The 16,823-nt window shown below is 39.5% G+C and overlaps 1 protein-coding gene across 1 annotated transcript; it reads left to right on the top strand.

Moving 5' to 3' along the window:
* Nucleotides 1-14,881, top strand: LOC115566723 (cathepsin S-like). Its single transcript, XM_030392674.1, has 8 exons — nucleotides 1-50; nucleotides 596-720; nucleotides 854-976; nucleotides 2,351-2,503; nucleotides 5,224-5,454; nucleotides 10,475-10,640; nucleotides 12,980-13,082; nucleotides 14,543-14,881. The coding sequence occupies exons 1-8, from the start codon at nucleotides 32-34 to the stop codon at nucleotides 14,640-14,642; spliced, it is 1,020 nt and encodes a 339-aa protein (XP_030248534.1). The 5' UTR covers nucleotides 1-31; the 3' UTR covers nucleotides 14,643-14,881.
* Nucleotides 14,882-16,823: the final 1,942 nt, after the last annotated feature.

Raw genomic sequence — 16,823 nt, 5'->3', positions numbered from 1 at the left:
GAGTCAGGGTGGGTTCAACACAGAAGCAGCGATGACACCGAGACATCAAGGCAAGTTCAGCATCATCAGTAAATATTCAATTTTAGTCATAAAATATTCTGATGAGTCGGGACATCTATAAGAAGCAGAATCGGTTCATCAATGTTTTACCTTGTCTTTTGTGTTCAGGCTGCAGGTGGGGTCTTTAAAAGACAAATATAATGTACTTATAACTGTAGACTTATTAATGTCATTATCTATTTTAACATTTAATCTGCTAATTCTCTAAGATGTTTTAAAGGATGCATTGTCGGCTTTATTTCTGCCACAGTATACCCTTTAAAAAACATTAATTATGGGCCTGAGTTATTTCATGTTCTTATTATCTATAAAAATGATTATTATAAATAAAAGTAACAAATCAAGGTCATTTTCCCATGTTAATAGTATAAGAAAGAGTAACCTCCTAAACATAGTAATGGAAGTATAAAGTGTCGGGAAATGGAAATACTCAAAAAGAAATGCCTTACAACTGTAGTTAAGAACAGCAATGGCAGCCGGCTCATCAATTATGTCATCTCATGTGCTCCCTGTGTGTGTCTGTGTGTGTCTACAGGCCTGATGTTGGGAAGCATCCTGCTCTTCTCTCTGTGTCTCGGGGCAGCAGCCACGCTTGACAGCAAGCTGGACTTCCAGTGGGATCTGTGGAAGAAGACTCACGAGAAGACGTACCAAAATGAGGTATGTGATAAAAACAAGTGGATGTAAATATGTAAGAGTTTTCTGTTTGTTGGCCATAAAATCCACATGTAATATGTATCATTAACTTGTACAGTATTTGGTCTCATGCGGTCTCTCTCTGTACGTCTTGTAGGTTGAGGAAGCAAGCCGCAGGGAATTGTGGGAGCAGAATCTGATGCTCATTACCAAACACAACCTGGAGGCTTCGATGGGACTTCACACGTATGAAATGGGCATGAACCACATGGGAGACCTGGTGAGACACTCGTTTACTGGTTTAAACTGAAAGGGGGAAAAAAGTTTTTAATTGATTTATGATTATCACTTTTATTCAATTATTTATTTATATTTATTGAATCCCCATGAATTGCATGACAGCCGAAGGTCAGAAGGATACGGATTAGATGCATCAGGACTAGTTTGAATTTTGAAGCTCAACAGCTAATCATCATAATGAAATATAGTCTGGTTCATTTTTATATATGCTACAATACTGACAAGGTTGCAAGAGGCCTCAGAGGCTCAGTGATGCAAATTTGTTGTGGATATGAAACATTACAAAGGTTAAGCATTAATGTAAAAGATGTGGCTGACAATACAATACTCACTAGAACATAAAGTCTGTGTTAATGATAACAGCAGAATGCCAGTTAGTTAAACGTGATGTTGAATAAATACGTTTCCAATTGTCATTTTAAAAATAGTATTCATATAGCCTTTTGCTAGGAGCTCCAAAAATTTGGTGTTTTTTTTTTTTTGTGTTTTTTTTTAAAGACAGTAGAGGATTAAAAGCACCTTCAAAAGACTATATAAATGGAACAAAAGCTGGTAATGTTGGCCATTCCAAACTTTGGGGTTTTTCTCTAGACCCAAATGCAGAGATCAGAGGCTTAAGTCATGGAGTAAAGGAATTCATTTTGCAACAGAGTTCGTGGAGGGAAATAGCAGATGAGTTGGGCAGCTCGGCAGATTGGTTCAGGGACAGAGTTGTCCCGGGACAGAGTGGGAGGAACTCGGGTACACCAGAAAGTAAAGCAGAGAGGTGCTGGAGGTTCTGCACACAAAGCAAACAAAGTACAATCACGAGACAAAAACTCATACTGGGAAAAACAAACTGAGCTATATAGAAGATATATACCTTGATGCAAGAAAGAAGCTAAAGACAATAGCTTGCAGATGCTTGCTGATATAATCATCATACGTGGCGGAACAGTAGAGATGAGACCAGGATTAAATAGCAGAGGATGATGAGTAGATGACTTGCAGGTGCGCCTCTCTGCTACCGCTGCCACGCACAAAGATACAGACACACACAGGGAAAGGAGCAGGTGAGGGAGAAGGGAGGAAGGAAGGCAGACGGGGGGAAAAAACAGAAAGACAACAAAAACGCTGACTGCCACAGTAGGTCCGTGACAGTACCCCCGACCTAACGGGCACCTACAGGCACCCTTCCCGATTTATCAGGAAACTCACAGTAGAAGTCGCTGAGCAGATGATGAATTTCAGTCTAATAGGCAAAACACTCTTTACCCTTTCACAAGACCTTTAAAGCTGACTTTACAACCCTGCTCAGTAAATAAAGTCCACTGAGTGCTGCTCATTTCATTAAGTGGTATCTGCTTCCTTATAGACACCAGAGGAGATTCTGCAGACTTTGGCCACATACATTCCTCCCACTGACATCCAGAGGGCACCATCTCCCTTCAATGGGACATTAAGCCCTCCTGTACCAAACACCATCGACTGGAGAAAGAAGGGCTACGTCACCAAAGTCAAGAATCAGGTAAAAAAAATGAATAGATGTATACTCAATGTTTGCAATCAGTAACTCACCAGTCAGCAGGATTAATCAGTGGTGTTGGTGAGAGCAGAAACATGCGGTGTCTCAGTGACGCAGTCAACAGTGTCATCATCCCACGAGTCTCGTTTACCTCCTGTTCCTCATTCATCCAATTGGTTCTTGTTTGCACAGGAAGTTGTCACCACAACCACCAATTTTTTTGTCCCATCCACACTTTGAGTGAGATCACTGCCCGAGACGTGTTAGCTCCAGAAAGCAGAAGAGTAAATATCTTAGCTTTTTCTAAACAGTTTCCTTAGATGTTTTATTTTTTTATTTAATGGTCCCATATTGTATTGTTTTTCATCAATTTCACACAGCTGTCAGAGGTCCAACAACACTGTATTCGATATGTACAGTGCCCCAAACCCATCCGTGGTCCTGAATTTCAGCTGTCTAAAAGTCGCTCAAGTGAGCTCTACTGACAGAAGGCTGTTTCTGTGCCTGCACCTTTAAATGCTAATGAGCTCCGTCTGTCAATGCCTACTAGCCTGCTACACGCCCCTCTCAGGAAGACGATGGGGTAGCATGCGTCAATGTTATGGTGGATGTATTTATAGGTATTGCTATGGCTCGCGGAGATGCTTTCGTTCAACCATACCAGTTTGACCCAGAATCAGACCCAGAAGGAGAGGCTCCTGAAGAAGTACAGACTCTGTGGCTGCAGCAGGACGTTTAAGTATGGTCAGAGTGTCAGAATAATGTTAGTTTGTTCTATGTGTTGTTACAGTTACTACCATGTAGCTAATGGCTAACAGCTAGTGAAAGCTGTGTTTGTCTCCAACACAGTCTCCAAACTCTTGGACACTGTTCACATCATCTCTGTCTCCAGTCTGCGCGTTTCCAGACTTTTTACTGTGACAACCAAGCTCCATTGTAATATTATTAACATTTAATTTGCTTCAAACGCCATTGCATAGCGGACCGAAGCGGAGCTAACTAGTTAGCAATTTCAAGCTGACTTCACCATACTCATTGGCAACTGTAAATACTATCAAACGGTGGCGACACTTACCTGTGGCTCAGGTGCAGTTGCTGGGTCTGGTATGGTTGGGACTGATCCTTTAACGAGGGTCAGTGTCGAGGCAAAGCCAGTTCTATACTGACCCTCGTAACTGAAGCAGTCCGATGTGAAGTTGTTAGGACACCCATACAAGCTAACATGAACAGCAGTCGGCACGTTGTCATTAAAAATGAAACGCAACCACTGTCTCTTCTGTTGTTCTGTAGCTGGGACAGAATATAAATAGATTGATAACTTTATTTATCCCCATGGGGAAATTAGGTAATCGTAGCAGTGGTACAATACAATCAAAAATACAAAATTACAATCAAGAGGTAAGGGCAAATATTGATATTAAAAACAGTACAATACACAATATGCAAACACTGTACACCATATACAATAAGATGCTCAGCAGTTCCAGGATAATATTAAATAATATTAATTACTGAGCAAAATGGAACTTAGTGGATTTATAAGGTGCAAGATAGGAGAGATAAGGTGCAGTTTCAATTACAGTGATAAGATTTAAGATAAGATTTAAATAATAAGTCATTTAACTTATGTGTGTTGCATGGGTGTTGCTGTGAAACGTTGCACATTCTAATGGCACCAGGTGGGAATGATTTCCTGTGCCGTTCTTTAAGGCAGCGGGGTTAAATGAGTCTGTTGCTGAAGCTACTCTTAAGCTTGTCCAGAGTTTCAAGGAGAGGGTGAGAGACATTGTCCAAGATCACCAGCAGTTTTGCCAGCATCCTGTCCTCTGCCACCTCCTCCAGGGTGACAAGTTCAGAGACAACAACAGACCCTGCCTATTTAATGAGTTTATTTAGTCTGTTTGCGTCCTTCGCTTTGATACCCGCATCCCAGGACACCACAGTGAAGAAGATAGTGCTCACAACATATATCAGAATCAGAATTCCTTTTCGGTGTGGGCACCGATGTTGATTTTTAGAACCAACAACTGAGCAATTAGCATGTCTTACTTTGAGCGATGACACTGAGAAACACTGCTATCTTACCACTGGACACACCGAACTTCACCTCGGGGATGAACACCCCCTCTGGGATATCTCCTATCACCGCGCAGAGGGGGCCTGCCTATGTAAATGACTCCTTTTCTTACGTAACGAAAGGAGCTGAATCTGAACGGTCTGTAGGAGCCCCGTTTTACCAGTGGGTGTGCTGCAGAGACCATGCAGGAATCGCTTGTTTTCCTCATTCTGGGACTTGGTAGGCTCAGGGAATCCCAGCATATATATGCAGAGACCAAAGAAAACGTGTTTTTCATAATATGGGACCTTTAAAAAATAATATGGATTTTCAGGCATGGAGTTTTTATTTCAAGGGCAAATTGCTTCCAGAGTAAAAAAGAAAAGAAATGTTCAATTTATTATAAACTTATGCTGTGCTGATGAGTATCATTCAACCAGAGACACGCAAGTATGGATTTTGGACTTCCTTCTGGTCTGTGCAAAATTTTAAATGTAACTGACGAACAATAGAGTCAGTCAGTAGACTTCTTTGACTACTTCAACTCCAACTGCTCTGTCTTTATAAACTCATGTTGTGCTGCCAAACATGGAAATGTGATGTGTTTTATTTACGTTTAAAGCTAATACATCTTTTGTTTCCATTGTTTAACTCAATTTGTATCCAGGGTGACTGCGGTTCCTGCTGGGCTTTCAGTGCCGTTGGAGCTTTGGAGGGCCAGTTATTCAAGAAGACGGGGAAGCTGGTGGACCTGAGCCCCCAGAACCTGCTGGACTGTTCGTCTACGCCTAAATACGGAAACCTCGGCTGCAAAGGTGGCTGGCTAAGCAAAGCCTTCAAATATGTCATGGACAACCAAGGCATCGACTCTGAAGCTTCATACCCCTACAAAGGACGGGTGAGTCACTGGTTTAAACCTGCTGCTGCTGCTCAAAGATGTATCAAAGGGAGGGGAAGGCTAAATCCATTCAACCTGGATTCTTGAGTGTATGTTTCAAACATGTGGGAAACAAATCTGATCGCTTTGTGGTTATAGAAGGGGAGACAACTGTGGGAAATCATTAAAAACAAAAACAAAAGGTCAGATTCTCAAAGATCGTCTGTGTCAGGACGTCATTAGAAGTTGCTGTTACTCCTTTATGATAACAGTCTTGGCAGCACTCTGGCCTCAGATTGTCATTTCATGTCTGTGGCAGAGGCATTTAAGTAAACAAGTCACCAGCAGAGCACCGCTGAGAGAAATAAACTTCCTTTGATTTAGCAATCATCCCCAGGTGTGCAGGGAAGATACTGATTACATACAACCAACAGGTGCTCACAGGCGTTTGAACGGACTAGAGAGGCATCATGCATCGCAAAGGGAAAAAAGCCCCAATCTTTCTAAATGGCCCAAAATTGATGCTGGACTATTAGAGACAGTTGTAAATTCTTTCTCATTCAGGAGAGGGTGTTAAACACATGTTAGTAATATTGTACTATCTATGCACACCAGTGCTTCCAAAGGTTGAAAGTGTCCTTGTGGCGGCTGTGGCGTGGTGTGGGATAGTGCGGCATGTGACAGGCTAAACTAGTCAAATAATCAATCATCTTAACTTTAAATTGTCCAACTTTGACCATGAAAACATTACAGTTGCAGGTCTTGATATAAAAAAAGAGTTTGGATCTTTATCTCCCCTGGGTGGGCAGCCCAAGGAAGCCTTTGGAGTTTTAGACTTTCGGCCACAAAATAAGATTTGAAGACATTACCATGGGAATGAGGAACTTGTGATGGACATTTGTCGCTATTTTCTGACATTAAAAGCAAAAAAAATGAATTGACTAATTGAAAAAAACTGTTTTGCTTTACTGTCAGACAAAATAACTAAAAACATCAAACAATGGACTCCAGACAGTATTGACAGACTACAGGGCTGTTTTGAAACAACTGACTGGAAGTGTTTACTATCCTCTAGCAATATTGATGATCAGGTGGACACAGTGACATCATACATCTCCTTTTGTGTGGACAGTATAATTCCAACTAAAACCATTACAATATTCCCTAACAATAAACCCTGGGTCACTAAAGAACAGAACAACAAGTACTCAATAAGAAAAAAAGGATTTTCTTCACTGGCTTGGAGGAGGAAAAGAAGGAGGTCAATCGAGAGATCAAGCGTGCCATTAAAAAGGCCAAGCTTGACTATAAGAACAAAGTGGAGGTCTCCTTTTCCCAGGGGAACCTCCGCTCTGCCTGGCAGGGCCTGAAGAACATGGCAGTTGTGAACTGTACTACATCCAGTCTTAAAACTATCCAGGTTGATGGCTGCAACACAACATCTCTACCCAACGACCTCAACTCATTCTTTTCAAGATTCGGAAAGGACAATAGCGCAGAGCTAAAGACCATCATCTCCACACTCCATCCTGATGATTCAACTTTCACCTTCAGTAGGGAAGAGGTGATGAGAGCCCTCAAGAGAACCAAATCCAACACTGCAACTGGGCCCGACAACATCTATGAGCGGACCCTAAAGCACTGTGCTGAGTAGCTGGGGGAGGTATTCCAGCAGCTGTTCCAGACCTCCATGAACTGCAGCACAGTGCCCCAGGAGTGGAAACATTCCACAGTCATTCCCATCCCTAAGAAGGGCCCTGCCAAGATACTAAATGACCTGAGGCCTGTGGCCCTGACCTCCTTGGTGATGAAGGGGATGGAGAGGATTGTCAAAAACTCCATCACCAAGTCTGTTGAGCCATTGATGGACCCACTGCAGTTCGCATACAGGGCCGGCAGGAGAGTGGACGATGCCAAGATATTCATCTTGGAGACCATCCACAGACATCTGGAAACCCCCAACACCACCTGACCTTTTACCACTCCTTAATCGAAAGCGTCCTAACATTCAAAGCTATCAAAATGAAAATGAATACCTCAGTAGGCTGGCCTTTATCAGCTCTTTTATTAAAGAAAGTGAATGTACATGCATATTTGTATTGGGAGATCTAAATGCTGATATCTCAGATGATGGGTCTTTATTTGGGAGACACCTGAATCAGTTCTGTGTAAATAACAAGCTAGTCCTAACAAGCAAAGTGATGTTACCAGTTAATAGCTACACTTATATTAGTGAAGCATGGCATACAACATCCTGGCTGGATCATTGTATATGTACAGCTGATGCCCATGATTGCATTATGGAGACTGACATTCTGTATAGTCTGGCTACAACAGATCACATACCTCTCTCCATGGTATTAGATCTTGATAGCTTACCTGAGCTGGCCAGCTATGAGGCTCATGAGCACAGGAAAGTTGATTGGGCAAGGCTTACAGAATGTGATCTCTGGAAGTATAACTCCCTGACTGATCTAAGTCTCAGTTATATTGATATACCAATTGATGCTTTCTTGTGTAACAACATTAATTGTAAGAACGTTGAGCACAACTCTGAAATACTTAGTTTGTATGAGAAAATAGTAAACTGCTTAAATAATGACAGCAATTATTTTATAAAAGAAAAAAGGAAACAAAGCATTAGGCCAGGGTGGAATTAATATGTACATGAGCTTCATACAGAGGTTAAAGAGGCCCTCCACAACTGGGTATTAGCTGGAAAAATTAGGCATGGCCCAGAGTTTGAACATAAGAAAAGGGCAAATGCCAAGTTTAAATATGCTGTACGTTTTATCAAAAGAAATGACCAGATGTTGAGGGCAAATTCGATGGGTAAAAAATTGCTGCAGAATGATGTCTATGAGTTCTGGAAAGAAGTTAAAGTCTCCAACAACAGTAAGATGCCTCTGCCATCTAATATTGATGGGATGGGACGAAAATATTGTTGAGATGTGGAGAACCCATTTTAGGGGAATTTTTAACTGTGTCATGAGTGCTGAGTTTAAGGTTGGTGATGTGGTTAATAATGATGGTATTGTTATAAGGCCAAATGAAGTGTATTGTGCAATTGGGAAATTGGCTGCGAACAAAGCATGTGGTCCTGACAAAATAACAGCTGAACACCTGAAATATGCAAGCCACAGACTCTGTGTTACTTGCTATGTGTTTCTCTGGATTGATGTTTCATGGTATTTTACCTGACTCTATGTTATCTGTACTGCTAGCACCAGTCATCAAAGATAAAACCTGCAAAGCATCAAGCATAGATAACTACAGACCAATTGCTATAGCTAGTATGCTGTCTAAAGTGTTTGAACGGATCTTGCTTGACAGGCTTCAAGATTATGCTACAACTACTGACAACCAATTTGGATTCAAAACTAAGCATGGCACTGACTTATGTATTTATGCTTTAAAAGACCTTGTCTCTACCTATAAAAGGCACAATTCAACAATGTTTATGTGCTTTTTAGATGCGTCTAAAGCCTTTGATCGCATTAATCATGGCAAACTGTTTATTAAGTTGCAAGAGCGAGGGGTGCCCGCATACTTAATAAGAATTCTGCATTATTGGTACTCTCACCAAACCATGCAAGTTAGATGGGGCAAAACAATATCAACCCCATTCCCTGTTACCAATGGGGTCAGACAAGGCGGAATATTGTCACCTGTCCTTTTTAACCTGTATATGGATGGTCTGTCTAGAGAATTAGAATGATTTAATCATTATGTCACCATATAGTGCTGGCTTACAGCAACTGCTCAGAGTTTGTACTAAGTATGGTTTGCAGTTTGACATCAAATTTAATCCCAAAAAGAGTGTTATCATGATAGCTAGAACTAAGGAGGATCAGAAGCTAAAGTTTCCCTCCTTTTACCTGTCTGAACAAGAGCTAGTTATTGTTATCAAAGTAAAATACTTAGGGCATATCATCAGGAATTACCTTAGTGATGATGATGATATTTAACGCCAGTGCTATAAATTATATGCTCAGGCAAATATGCTGGCACACAAATTTCATATGTGCACTGATGAAGTTAAAACAGCTCTTTTTAGAGCACACTGCACTCCGCTTTACACAGCACACCTGTGGTGTAGCCATAGTAAAGCAAAGATGAATAAGATTAAGGTGGCATATAATGATGCTCTTAGAATCTTGTTAAAATACCCAAGGTGGGAAAGTGCTAGCAAGATGTTTGTGAACTGCAATGTTCCCACTTTTCAGGCATTACTTAGGAATTTTATGTATAAATGTATGCGTCGGCTGATTGATTCAAGGAATGGGATTATAATATCATTGACTGACCCTACTCAAAGTGAGACAAGATATTTCTCCAGCCTTTGGAAATATTGGAACCAACATGTGTATGTTTTTTAACCATTGAGCACACATGTCTATTTATGTCTTATGTCCGTCTGTTTATTGTGTGTGTTTTTTATACCTGGACCTGTCTGTCAATAAAGATAATAATTTTCATTAATCTCCTGGTTTTATTCCATCAGCCTGCAAGATTGGACACGTTTACTTAGCATCACCAAAGTCTACTGTCGGCTTCATACTGTAATCAGTCATGAGGGGCTGATTGGTTATTCAACTTTATAGGAGGAAGATTGTTGTTCTCTCTGCAGGGCTTTAGCACAAAAATAAAACAGGAAGTACTGAATATTACTGTGTTGCTATAATCCAGTTTACAAGAAAGTGAAACATGATGTTTTTAAGTGGAAATATGGTGAATATGGGAAATTCAGAGCAAACTCAGGTTTACAGTTAAGAAATTCCTGTATGAGACAACGGTGTGGGTGTACAAAAAGTTCAGCCAAGAAAATTAAAAACAATTTAGCATTTTTCTCACGAACATAATCACCCAAGTTGGTTGTTAAAGTTGTGGCTCGACCCAACTTCATATCATATCAGTTCACAAGACACATTTAAGAACTGTGTTGGTTTCCTCATGTGGTGCTTTTTTTTATATCATCAGGTATATTAACAGGTCCTGTGTAAATCATCAACTTTAACCCCAGTTTGTCTTTTTACTGCAGGTATCAAAATGCCGCTACAACTCCCGCTACCGCGCTGCAAGGTGCTCCCGGTACTACTTCCTGCCTCAGGACGACGAGCGGGCTCTGACGCATGCGCTTGCCACCATCGGACCCATTTCAGTGTCAGTGGACTCCTCACAAAATGGATTTAAATTCTATAAGAGGGGTACGTTGCACATCATCAGCCGCACAGGCTTCTTCTTTGCTTGAGTCATAGACTCATAGATAACTGGAAACAAAATAAAATATAAGATTATTGATGTAAAATAAAAAAAAAGTTTATCTACACAATATATATTCTAACATATCCATCTTTCACATTTATACAAAAAGCTCAAGTTAACACCACCTGAAAGTCTCTTAACTTCTGACCTGACTGCAGTGATGAAAACACTGTTTTTTCAGCTTGATGTTCAGAATCAGAATCAGAAATCCTTTAATGTCCCGCAGACAGGGAAATTTGTTTGTCACAGCAGCGACAGAATATTACAGAACAAAGACCAACAGCAAAAATAAACAATATACTTAAAAAGGGAATAAATAGAATAGACGTATGCACATACTTACATGAGATGAAAAGCACATTTTGATACACAGATTTTAAATACAAATAATAAATATGGGTGTTGAAATGAGTTTGTACAGGCTTATTGCACAGTGCAGAGTACAGGATGAGGTCTATATGGAGCAGTGCTGGTTGAACAGTCTGACAGCAGCAGGTAGGAAGGACCTGCGATACCTCTCCTTCACACGCTTAGGGTGTATCAGTCTGTTGCTGAATGAGCTGCCCAGTGCTGAGATAGTGACCTGCAGGGGGTTGGACTCCTGCACCAGCAGCGATGACAGCTTGTCCATCATCCTGCTCTCTCCCACCACCTGCACTGGGTCAAGAGGGCATCCCAGGATGGAGCTGGCCTTCTTGATAAGTTTATCAAGTCTCCTACTGTCTGCTGCCGAGATGCTGCTGCTCCAGCAGACTACTCCATAGAAAATGGCTGATGCTACCACAGAGTCATAGAAACAGGTCAAGAGTGCCCCCCTGCACTCCAAAGGACCTGAGCTTCCTTAGCAGATAGTACAGTCTGCTCTGACCTGTCTTGTATGTAGCTGCAGTGTGATCAGTCCAGTTTATTGTTCATGCAAACTCCCAGGTACTGAGGTAAGGTAAGATGTCACCATCTCCAATGTACGTTCCCAGGATGTTCACGTGTGTGCAGAGTTGTCTGTGCCTGCAGAAATCCACCACCAGCTCTTTGGTCTTCCCAGTGTTGAGCTGGAGGTGGTTCCGTTGGCACCAGTCATCCCCATCCCTGATGAGGCAGACGATAGCAGAGTTGTCATGTTCACTTTAAAGTTTTCTTAAGCAACACAGTGAATCCAAAATACATGTGAATCAAAATTAGAATATCGTCAAACTAATTTGTATAAAACTATTACAAAATATACAATAAATTCACCCGAAAAAGGAAAATTCAGTCATTATTTACTCAACCCAATACAGGTGGAAGTCAGGTGAAGTTTCGTAGTCCTCAAAATATTTCTGGAGCCTCATAGTCTCTTGTTTATCTTCTATATATTGTATTAATGTTGTATGTTAGGATTTTTATGTTTTTAATACTGTTTATATTTATAATTATTTGTTTTATATTTATGTTTATTTGTCTAAATGAAGAGCTGCTAACTGTGTTTCGTAGTTTCTGAAACAATGACAAAAAACATCTATTCTATTCTATTCTAAAACAGTTTTGCAGCATTCTGCTAAACAACTGAAGTAGCTGGAGACTTGTTCAGCGTTGTGTATTGAAATTTGATACTGTCATGGCACTGACCAAATTGCTATACATTGCTATACAAAAATTGTCTTGTCATTCAATATCAAAATTTCAATACCTAAGGAGTTAATCTCATCAGTGTCAGTGGGCCAATAAGTGTGCTGTATACTTGTTCTGACAATATCTAACAATGCTGGTGATTGGCTATCTCGAGGCAGGCAGGACAAAAAACACCAGGTTAGACCCAAAGACAGGTATGTGTAATGTAATCTTTTGTTCAGTGAATTTCATAAAATTGGTATCAGGAAAAAACATAGTTCAGAAACCAGTATTGAAGTCAAGGTATCGTATAGATACGGGTACCAAGCCCTTGAAAACATAAAAAACAAGAGAAAAAAAAAATATATAAAATGTCTCAATACAGCTCGTACAGCGTGCACCCACTTCAGATAATTGTGCCCCAGTGAAGTTTTTATTTTAGCGACGGGTGTAAATAACATCTCGGGTCTTCCAGACACTTGGATTACACCAGACAAGCTGCATGGAGCCATTTTATGTTGATTTTCTTGTTATTTTCGCTCCAGATTTGTTTGGACTATGAAACTTCACCTATTATTTGGATTCTTTTTTGGGTAAACTGTTACTTTTTGAAAGAAAATTTAAAAAATGATAATAATAAAACATGAATAAAATGGAATTGATTTAATATTACTATTATTCTGACCTTTTTCAGGAGTGTACACTGACCCATCCTGCACCAAGAAAACGAACCACGCTGTGTTAGCTGTTGGTTACGGTACGCTGAATGGACAAGACTACTGGCTGGTAAAGAACAGGTGAGATGTTTCTACTGACACAAAACCTTCTACATGGACACATGCTGAGCTCATGTGTAGCTCCTTTTTATCTTCAACCCCGTCCCCGACTTGTGTGTTATTCTATATCGAACGCTGAAAATAGAGTATGCCAAACTATTAGTATGGGGTTCTAGTGATCGAGTGACCTCTGTCTATAGTCTCATCTCATTTTTAAAATTCTGTGCGTTAAAGTTCATTGACATAGTTGAATATCAAACTGCATAAATGTATAAAACAAGAAACAAACTATTACCAGGGCTCCCTGTCCATTTTAGAATTGATTTTAAGATTTTACTGATCACTTTTAAAGCACGCTCAGGTCTGGCTCCAAGCTATATTACAGATATTTGAATCCCCTATGAGCTAGCTCACAGCCTTGGATCCTCAGGCGGGGCCCTCCTAACTGTTCCGAAGTCGAGACTGAAAACTAAAGGTCATCGTACGTTCGCCATAAAGGCCCCTCGACTTTGGAACGCCCTGCCTGAGGAGATAAGGCTTGCAGGATTGGTAACTTCTTTTAAATCACTTCTTAAAACCCATTTTTATAGACTTGCCTTTATGTGAAGTGGTCCTTTTATGTTTATTTTTACTCCAACCGTCTTGAGTTTGTTGTTTTAATATATCTGTTCTACTCATTATATCTATTTTATTTATTAAATTTATTTTATTTCGCCTACTTTATTAATTTGTATCATTTCCGCTGTTACTTCAACTATTTCATGCTATCTGTTTTTATTGTCCTTTGTATTTGTAATTGTATTCTTGCTTTGTTTCTCAAAGCACTTTGTATACTCTCTTTTTAAAAGTGCTATACAAATAAAGTTATCATATAAATATTAATATTATTTTTAATATGTCATAAAATATACATTTACGGTAATAACTATATATATATATATATATATATATATATATATATATATATATATATATATATATATATATATATATATATATATATATATATCTCAGTTGGGTCAATAAATAAAGTATATATATTATATTATAAGCTATGTTTGTATATTTGAATGTGTGTGAGTATATGTCTGTACATAGATGTGTGCACATGTCGGTATGGATATGTAAAAATAAATATATTTATATATGATATATATACAATATGTATACAGATAAATATAAAGTAAATGTAAGTAAATTGATTATAATTAAGTATTGAGTTGTGAAAAAGAGTTAGGATTAAATAAGTGTATACTACTTTTCAGGCCTGTCAATGCTTGTTAATGGAATGTACTTGGTAACATGCTTTTCATTTTATCATGTTTGTTTTTCGAATTAATCAATTTTTTTTGTTTTGATTTGTTTGCAATAATTAATTTTTTTTTCCTTACATGGATGTTTACTAATGAATCACATATTAAATAAAAAATTGTTGTATCCTTTTAATTATATTCTTTTCTTTTCCCGCTCTTCTCCTGCAGCTGGGGAAGGAAATGGGGAGATCAGGGCTACATCCGAATGGCACGCAACAAGAACGACCAGTGTGGCATTGCTATGTATGCCTGCTACCCCACCATGTAGCTGCATTGACTCTGTTCTCCCTTTGTTTTTCAACAGTATCTTTTAAAGTTTTTATTCACACTGATTTCAGTATTTTTCTTTTTTCTTACTTTTGCTACTTTTACTGCTTTTTATGTAACTATGACAAAAATGTCATTAAATGTTACAGTTTTTCATCTCTGGCCTCACATGTTTGTTTCTGACTGTGTGTTTGTACGAATCTATAATAAAGAGACAGATGTACTCCTCGCTGAGGCTCACCCGCAGTGAAACATGCCAAGTCTGGGTCGATATATCAGTTTATCGATCAGTCTGATGTCGGTCTTTCAGTAAATATCAGATGTGTGTTCTGTGCCGTAGATGCGATGAAGGTGAAGATTTGACTTTACACCAGCAGTTTTCAGTCTGATAAATCTGCCATGAACATGGTCTGAAAGGGTTCCAATCGACTTGTTGGTCAATTTAGCTTTTACATCTATCAATCATAACCGGTGTGTCTGGTAAATATCTCTGTCCTGCGCACATGCTGATGTGGCAGTGCAGAGCCGGCCCTTGGCATTGGCTGTATAGGCGAATGCTAAGGGCACCATCATCCACGTGTCGAGAGGCGAGGTGCCTTAATCTGACTGGACAGAGACCCCGAGACTATTGATATTGTAGCAGAATCACAAGGTCCAAAAGACTGAAACCATCCGGCACCCAGGGAAGGAAAAGAAGGAAAGAAGAGGAAGAACAACGTGAAGAAGATAGAGGTACAGAAATGTCAATGTGATGAAGTGAATGAAATGAATAGTTTAATGCACTTGTTAGCAGTGTTAACTTGCTAGCTTACTGCGGACGATAGTAGCATTGTTTAATAATATATAAACAGTTTGAGAAAGAAGACAGTTGGTTCACAGAGGAACATTTAAAATAAAAAAAGTTACACATTTCCCAAATTCAAAGGTGGGAGAAAGTGTGAACATAACTTTTTTGACAGAGTCTTAGTCTTCAGTTGTTATTTGTTTTGATATTTTTGACTTATGTTTCATATTTCATATCAGCGTTCTTTACACATACCAACTGTACCCCACGTGAAGCACATTTCATTTAAAAAGGCGTTATTATGGTCTTCCCTTTTTTATAAATGAAATCCATGCGCCGATCCTTCTGGACCAAAATGTCTGTACTTTGTCCTCAAGTCCTTTGTTACCTCCTGTTTTGATTGAAAGTCCATTTTAGAAAATTGTTTGAGCTTGGATATAAAATGTTAAACCAGACGGTCGAGAGGGGAAAAAAAAGATCACTGCACTTGACTCGCTAATTGTAACCAGGGACTCTAAGATTGTTGCTGGCTCTCTGTCACTTACTCTGCACCTGCGGAGTAGCATAAGAATTTCTGGGATCACGAGTGCCCCCCACCTTGAGGCAAGAGAACTAGTAGTAAGATTGCTGTGCTCACGAAACAGGTTACACACATATATTGTATACATCAGCTAAACTATGGAAAGTCAGGGGGGCATATATTAAAAGTGTTTGAAACATTTGATTGGCGACATACAGAGAGACAGTGACATGCTCTCATTGCATGGCAGAGCACAGTTTGTGAGGGATTGCACAATCAAAGGTGAGGCTCAGCTTACTGCTGTCTCATCTTGCGTCTCTTCCTCGCATTTGAATGGAAATGCAAAAATTCAGCGATTTTTAATAAAAAAACAATCCAAATTGTTTAAGTTGAATGGAAAATTAGTTTGTTGTTCAAACCATTCAAAAAAATATAACTATTTAATGTATGTGTTTATTATATATTTTATTTTTTCCATGATGACAGATGAGGCTCTGCCTCCCCTGCCTCTCCTGACCGCACGTCGCTTGTGTGTTGTGTTGTGTTGTGTTGTGTTGTGTGGGTAAGATAAAAAATGGTTACCAGGATCCCAACTTGTCTGACTTCTGCACCCTGCCTGCCCTGCTCGAATTACAGAAAATAATAATTAGGGACACTACATATATAAAGAGCATAAATAGAGCAGAATAAATGTTGATTTATATCAGGTAGGCCGAATTGAACCTTATGGCAGCCAAACTTCATCCTGCAAGCCCCAGGTTGGTTTATTCTGCTTTAAATGCTGTTAAGGTGGCATTTCCACCTACTCCAGACTCTAACCTAGTCTATCCTGACTTAATTTAAAACACTGCATCAGTGTGTCACTGTGTGACATGTAC

The sequence above is a fragment of the Sparus aurata genome, chromosome 17 (assembly GCF_900880675.1).
Source record: "Sparus aurata chromosome 17, fSpaAur1.1, whole genome shotgun sequence".
NCBI lineage: Eukaryota > Metazoa > Chordata > Actinopteri > Spariformes > Sparidae > Sparus > Sparus aurata.
Note: the sequence above shows the minus strand (reverse complement) of the source record. Positions and strands in the feature narration are given on the sequence as shown.

Coding starts and splice junctions, on each gene's coding strand:
- LOC115566723 (XM_030392674.1), top strand. Junction 721..853: donor AGAAGACGTACCAAAATGAG/GTATGTGATAAA, acceptor TACGTCTTGTAG/GTTGAGGAAGCAAGCCGCAG. Junction 13,083..14,542: donor TACTGGCTGGTAAAGAACAG/GTGAGATGTTTC, acceptor CTTCTCCTGCAG/CTGGGGAAGGAAATGGGGAG.